The sequence below is a fragment of the Canis aureus genome, chromosome 21, assembly GCF_053574225.1.
Source record: "Canis aureus isolate CA01 chromosome 21, VMU_Caureus_v.1.0, whole genome shotgun sequence".
NCBI lineage: Eukaryota > Metazoa > Chordata > Mammalia > Carnivora > Canidae > Canis > Canis aureus.
In genome coordinates this window covers 7062005-7068204 of record NC_135631.1, presented here as the reverse complement: position 1 = coordinate 7068204, position 6200 = coordinate 7062005, and the positions used below count along the sequence as shown (strand labels likewise).

General features: G+C 56.4%; 1 protein-coding gene across 5 annotated transcripts in view; it reads right to left on the bottom strand.

The window, feature by feature from the left end:
• Nucleotides 1-212: 212 nt before the first annotated feature.
• Nucleotides 213-6200, bottom strand: part of TPCN2 (two pore segment channel 2) — a 66305-nt gene continuing 60317 nt past the window's right edge. For 2 of the 5 annotated variants that reach the window (XM_077862747.1, XM_077862748.1), the window contains exons 25-26: nucleotides 1263-1520; nucleotides 213-570 (exon numbers count right to left, since the gene is read on the bottom strand). In XM_077862747.1, coding sequence (XP_077718873.1) covers nucleotides 228-570; nucleotides 1263-1520 — 601 coding nt within the window. In that variant the 3' untranslated portion in view covers nucleotides 213-227. Of the gene's footprint in view, nucleotides 571-1184; nucleotides 1521-6200 lie in introns of those variants that run through there. The other 3 variants (XM_077862751.1, XM_077862749.1, XR_013359842.1) reach the window with 3 other exon arrangements.

The following is a 6200-nucleotide window of genomic DNA, read 5'->3' as shown; positions in this document are numbered from 1 at the left end:
ACCTTGACTGAGAATTTGGTGAGACTGCCCACGGAGAGGCTGCAGCACTAAGCCTGCCATGTGGACAGCCTGTGACAGGAGGGTCCCCTTCTCTTCTCCTTTCTGGGGCTCCCGCAGGATCTAGGATCCTCTGGGCTCCCAGAAGTTGGGCCAGCTGATGCAGGCAGAGCTTGCCTGTCCCTCAGGAGCCGGGGAAGGGACCCATTGCCCCTGGACCCAATGCCAGGTCACAGAGCAGGAATAAACCGACTGGGCCCCTCCTTACCAGCCTGCTGCCCAGAGTTCATAGGGAAACCAATAGGAGTCTGGCCTCTCCTCTGCCAGGTTGGGCCACCCTCCTCTGCCACTGCCACCCTAGCCTTCCTGGCCTCCCCAGCTGATGAGTATGGTCTTCCCTCAGGAGCTGGGTGGCCCCTTGCATGTGTCCTCTGTCTCCAGGTGCCAGTCCCACCAGAACGACTCTGGTTTTGAAACGTTTGGGTTGAAGAGGGGAGCAACGAGGGCACACGTGAGGAGTGTTCCAGCTCAAATCCAGAAGGTCCAACTCTGGTGCTTTGTGTGATTCTAAGCCTGGAAAACAAAACAGGGCGACAAACTTGCTTTTGCTGCCAAGAGTTCACTGTGAGCATCAGGTCTCAGCAGGAGTCCTACCCTTGACCTGAGGCCAAGAGCCTGCTCTGACTGAGAGCCTGCCTCCCTGCCCCTGTCCCTAGGATGGAAGTCTGCACTGGGGCTAGCTCCTGCTGGAGGCCCCTCCTCACCACCAAGAACCTGCCATGGACAGAGTACGGGGCCACACCAGACCCTGCACCAGGGTAGTCTTGTCTTTACTGGCAACAAAACCTGCTCAGTGACAGATAGCATGGGCGAGGGTCCTGAGACCTCCAGCCCCAGCTCATCCCAGACCCCACATCAGCCCTGGGTGGTGCTGACCTGGGTTTTGGGGAGCAGCACATTCCCAAGACTCCAGGCCCTGCCCCAACAGCCTCTCTTCATCTCCCCTCAAGATCCCAACCCCAGAACCTGGGTGACCAAAACCATGTCATTGAAGTTTCAAATGCCCTGGACACTCAGCCTTGACCCTGATTTTTGTGTTCCACTGGGTTTTGTTAGAATTGATTATATATCCACTAGATGAATGACTCCAAGTTCATTCGTTCACACTACAAACATTTATTGAGTGCCTATTGTATACCAAACATTGTGTACAGGGATGCTATGATTCCCAAATCCATCAGGGGCCTGGCAGGTCTACCCATTACCTTGAGGAACATCGTGGGGAGATGAGACCGTGTTTAAAAGGCTCGAGTACGGGCTCATCCTCACATGCAGCTGACCCTTTGTGTACAAGACCATGCTTCGTGGGAAAAGACACCAAACGAGAGAAATCATTGACCAGGAGAAGTTTACACTCCGGGGGGGAGGCAACCCCCTCACTCAGAAACAACCACGTGCCAATGATCACTGGAAAAATCAATCCCAGGTCCCTGTGTAGACGTACCTCAGCCACATGGAGAGATCTGGAAGGAGAAAAGCAACATGGTGTCAAGGGAGATTGTGAAGTCCTGGTTCCTTTCTCAACTCTGCCACTCGTTGGTCTTAGACAAATAACATATCCCTCTAAAACTCAGTTTCCCCACCTGAGAAATGGAACCTGTAGAGCATGATTGAAATGTCTGCGTGGGGCCAAGTGGCCCAGCTCCCAGCACTGATGGGGAAGGTGCCCCAGCAGAAAAGGAAGGTGGCGTTGCCTCCTCTAGCAGTGTCTTCCAAGCAGTGGGAAGGAGCCCAGCCTGTGTCCCCCGCACGAGTCCACCCACCTGCCTGGACGCCAAACAACCTGGGCAAAGGCCGTGTCAGCACTGCCAGCCCCGAGGCGGCTCAGGATCACATCTGGTGATCACAGAGGGCCGGGCAGCCTCCACTGAGACTGCCCGAGAAGACAAGGGTCACCACTGCTGGAGAGGCCTGGCCAGCCACCGGGGGCGCCCTGCAGGCCGGGTGTGAGGGTACCATCCACAAGGTCAACTCAGGCAAAGGTCAACTCAACATGGGCCATAGACCTGAATGTGAAATCTACTATTATGGAACGTGTACAGGAAAGCAGAGGAGAAACTCTGTGACTTTGAGTCGGACAAAGAACTCCTAGAAGGGACTGAAAATGCACGGACCTAAAAGAACACATCGTACATTAGATCTCGTCAAAATGAAAGACGTCCACTCCCCAAATGATACTGTTAATAAAATGAACAGATGAGCTAGAGACCTGGAGAAATATTTGCAAATACACATCTGATCAATGTCTTATGTCCAAAATATACAAAGAGCTCTTAGGACTCAATAACAAGACAAAAAGAACCCAGTGTTTCAAGTGAGTAAAATTTGAGCAGATGTTTCACAGAAGATTAAACAGGGCATCAAATAAGCAAGTGAAGCAATGTTCCACATCGTTAAATCGCACTAGATACTTCTGACGATGGCTAAAGTTTTAAGCTGACGACTCCAAATGTTAACAAAATGAGGAGCAACTGGGACTCTCAGATGTTGCTGGTGGGAACGAGAAATGAGGAGGCCACTCTGGAAAAGAATTTGCAGTTTCTTGTAAAGTTAAATATTCACTTCACATAAATCCAGCAATCCCACCTTCTAGCATGTCCCAAGAGAAAGGAAAATACGTCCATGCAAAGACCTGAATCCAGATGTTCATAGCAGCCTTATTCATTGAAATTAGCCACAACCAGAAACAACTCAAATGTTGGATAGAAAACCAATTACTGTGTATTCATACAATTCAGCATTTGGGCAACATTCAGGAATATTCAGCAGTGAAAGGAACTAACCACAGACACACAGACCAACGTGCGTGAACTCAAATGCATTGTGCTGACAGGAACCAGACACTTGAGGCTGCGTACTCAGTGACTCCACTTGCACGACATTTTGGAAAAGGGAAAACTGTAGGCACAGAGAATAGGTGTGTGCTTTCCAGGGGCTGGGATGGGGAGAGACACTGCCTGGACCTTTGGGGGCAAAGGTGCTGTTCTGTGCCCTGACTCTGGGGCTGGTTGCACAACCATATACCTTTAACAAAAGGCATCAAACCGTCAAAATGGTGACTTTTCCCATATGCTAAGTATAGCTCCTAACCTCTCCTTGAAATTCATCTTCCTCATCAATGAGGGTGATAAAGTCGCAGTCAGAGAATGACCACATCCCATGTAGCAGGTACAGTGCCGAACGATGGACATGTTGCGTCCCCAGTGGTCACTTATCCAATGGGTCCTGTCTTCTTCCCATTTTACAGAAGAGCAAACTGAGGCCTGGAAAAGTAAAGCCAGCTGGCATCACCAGCAAGGAAGTGATGGAGTCAGGCTTTCTATGCAATCCACACCCCAAGCCCCTGAGGCTGTCCTGGGGGCGCTCCTTGGGCACCGCCAAGCCAGCTGCCACCATCGCACACTTTCCAGAGGGAGGGGTGAGGCCTCAGGGGAACCGACTGCCCCAGCTCACAAGGAGAGAAATAGAATGAGGGGGAGGTCGCCATGGTCCAGAAACACTCATCCCTCACACAATCTTGAGGATGGAAAAGGCCGGAGATAGAGCAGGATTGAGGACTGGGGGCGCACAGGTGCGCTGAGCCAGGCTCTGCCCTCAGGAAGCTCACCGCTTCCTCTGGCCCAACGTCGCCCTACACCTCTGCCCAGACATCCTCCGGCAGGTCCTCCTTCGAGCTGCCTGCTGGGGCCCAGGGGGAGGGAGGCCACCGGCTAAGAGAGTGAGGGAGCTGTGGCCACATCTCAGGCCTGTCTGGGAGGGATCCTGGCCCCAGGGAGGAAGGGGGGAGGAGAGGGGCGTTGTGCTTCCAAGCCGGAGAATCTGTGTCCACACTGCACCCTGCAGCGTGGCGCAGGGGTCTGCGGGAAGGGCCCAGCGTCCTGACCAGCAGGAGCAGTGGAGCAGTCAGGAAGCTCTGTGCCTGCCCAGCTCAGGGTTCAAAGCTCCAGGAATGTGCGTGCGGAATACCCCACCTAGAGGCAGGAATGCCACCGGGTCCCCGTGGCCGCTGCCAGCCTTGCAGCTTTCCCAGCAGGGCCTGTCCCTGGGGGCCAGGACCTGCTCCTCCCCAGCTCCCAGAATGGCCTCCTCCTGGGCTCCTATCCTGGCTGTGCCACCTACAGGCAAGCCAGCCAGCTGCTCTGTGCCTCGGTTTCCTCCTCCTTACCGTGAGAACTGAAATCCTGCCTACATCCCAGTCTCTGCAAGTGGTGTCACGGTGATGATAGACGGACGCCCGGTGACGGAGTCCTGGCACACCCGGAGCCTGCCTGCACCCGGACCCCACTGCCTGGAAGTCTGGGGTCTCCCACTCAGGCCAGGCAGCGGTGCCGAGATGCCAAGACAGCCCAGCCCGGGAACCTCTGTGGCCCCTGCTGGCAGCTGGGACAGCGCTTTGCCCCCACTGCTGTGCCCAAGGTCTGGCCTAGACTCACGGCCACCCCAGAGGGAAGAGGTGTCTGGGTGAGAGAAGCGGGGAGCTGGCCTCCGGGGCCTCCACGTCCTTACGCACCAGGCCTCCCGCTCCCGGGATGCCCCATCAGGTGGTAGACACAGCGCAGGGTGCTCACCACCCCTGAGCTCTGAAACCCCAACACCAGGCCACGTAGCGCCGTGCCCCCCACAGTAGGTTGCTCACGGATAAGGACGACGAGGCTCAGGAGGCCACGTCCTCTCTCGAGGTCAGCAGGAGGGGATGGCAGAGCTGGAAACGGAACCCCAGATTCCTGCTCCAGAGCTCCAGCTCCCCTCTCAACCTCCACCCACTTGGATGTCGGGGTCCACTTGCTCAGGAAGCGCTCCCCTCCCACCGTGTGGCCCCGCATGGCCCCCCAGACCAGGAACTGAATTCCTGGAAGAAAGGCAAGGCTTGTCATCTTGAATTAGGACTGCCATGGGCTTTTGGGACCTTTGCTTTCAAAGGTTCCTTCTTCCATAAAATACTGCTAATAATAATCATTTATATTTACAATGGCATCGCAATGAAAACAAATTAACATTATATATTGCATTACTTCCTGCGGCTGCCATAACAAATTACCACGGAGCAGAAGCTCATTCCCTCCCGGTTCTGGAGACCAGAAGTCTGCAACTGCGATGTGGGCAGGGCTGCGCTCCCCCTGGAGGCTCTGGGAGGGGGGAACCCACTCTTCTCTTCTAGCTTCGGGGACTCCGGGCGCTCCTGGGCGGTGGCCGTGCCCCTCAGTCTCCGCTTCTGTGGCCTCCCTCCGTGTCTTTGCATGGCCTTCTTAGAAGGACGCCAGTCACTGCATCAGGACCCACCCTGGCCCACTGTGACCTCATGTCAACCAGTCACCTCTGCAAAGGGCCATGTTCCCAAATAACATCACTTCTGAGGTTCCCAGTGGGCATGAATTTTAGGGGGGCGCTATTCAACCCAGTACATATGTGAAAACGTTTCCTTCAACCCCAAAGTTCATCTTTTTAAATCTGATTTTTAAAGATATTAAAATGTTTCTCTGGGCTCAAGCAGTGTGCCCCCCCAGACGTCCCCCCCATCCCTGCTGCCCCCAAGCCCCCGGCTCACCCCCCCACTCCCGTGAGCCCCAAGCACAGGCCCCGCCGGTGCTTCCGTTCTTTCCCTCCGCCCCAAGCCTGGGCAGATGATACTCCCTGCTGCAGTCGGCTCCGTCCCGGGCACCTTCCCCCGGCCGCCCTGCACAAACGGCCCCGCCCGGGCTGCCACCCTCCGCCCGGGCTGCCACCCGCCCGGCTCAGGCTCCCGATACAAACGCGAAGGTTGGATTTTCTGGGCGCTGCTTTAATTTTTCAAATAGCAATCCAGTTACCAAGCGCATTGGCACCTGGGCCCAGTTCCACCACGACTTGGCAGGACCCGCGGGAGCCGCTGGCAGTGATGGATGCGGGGCCCCCGCCACCGCCCCGCCCGCCCCGGCCACCCGGCCACCCGCGCCAGCCCAGTGACCGCGAGCGCGCGGCCAGCCCCCGGCAGCTGCGAGGCCTGAGTGCCAAGACGCAGAGCGGGCTTCTCCCAGCGGCGGGATCCGGCTGGGCAGGCTGCCTGGCCTGGGCTCTGGGAGCCGTGCACAGGCCTCCCCTCCGCCAGGGGCTGCGCCGTGTGATGGGCTTCCTGCCCCCCCCCCGCCCCCGCCCCACGGTCCCAC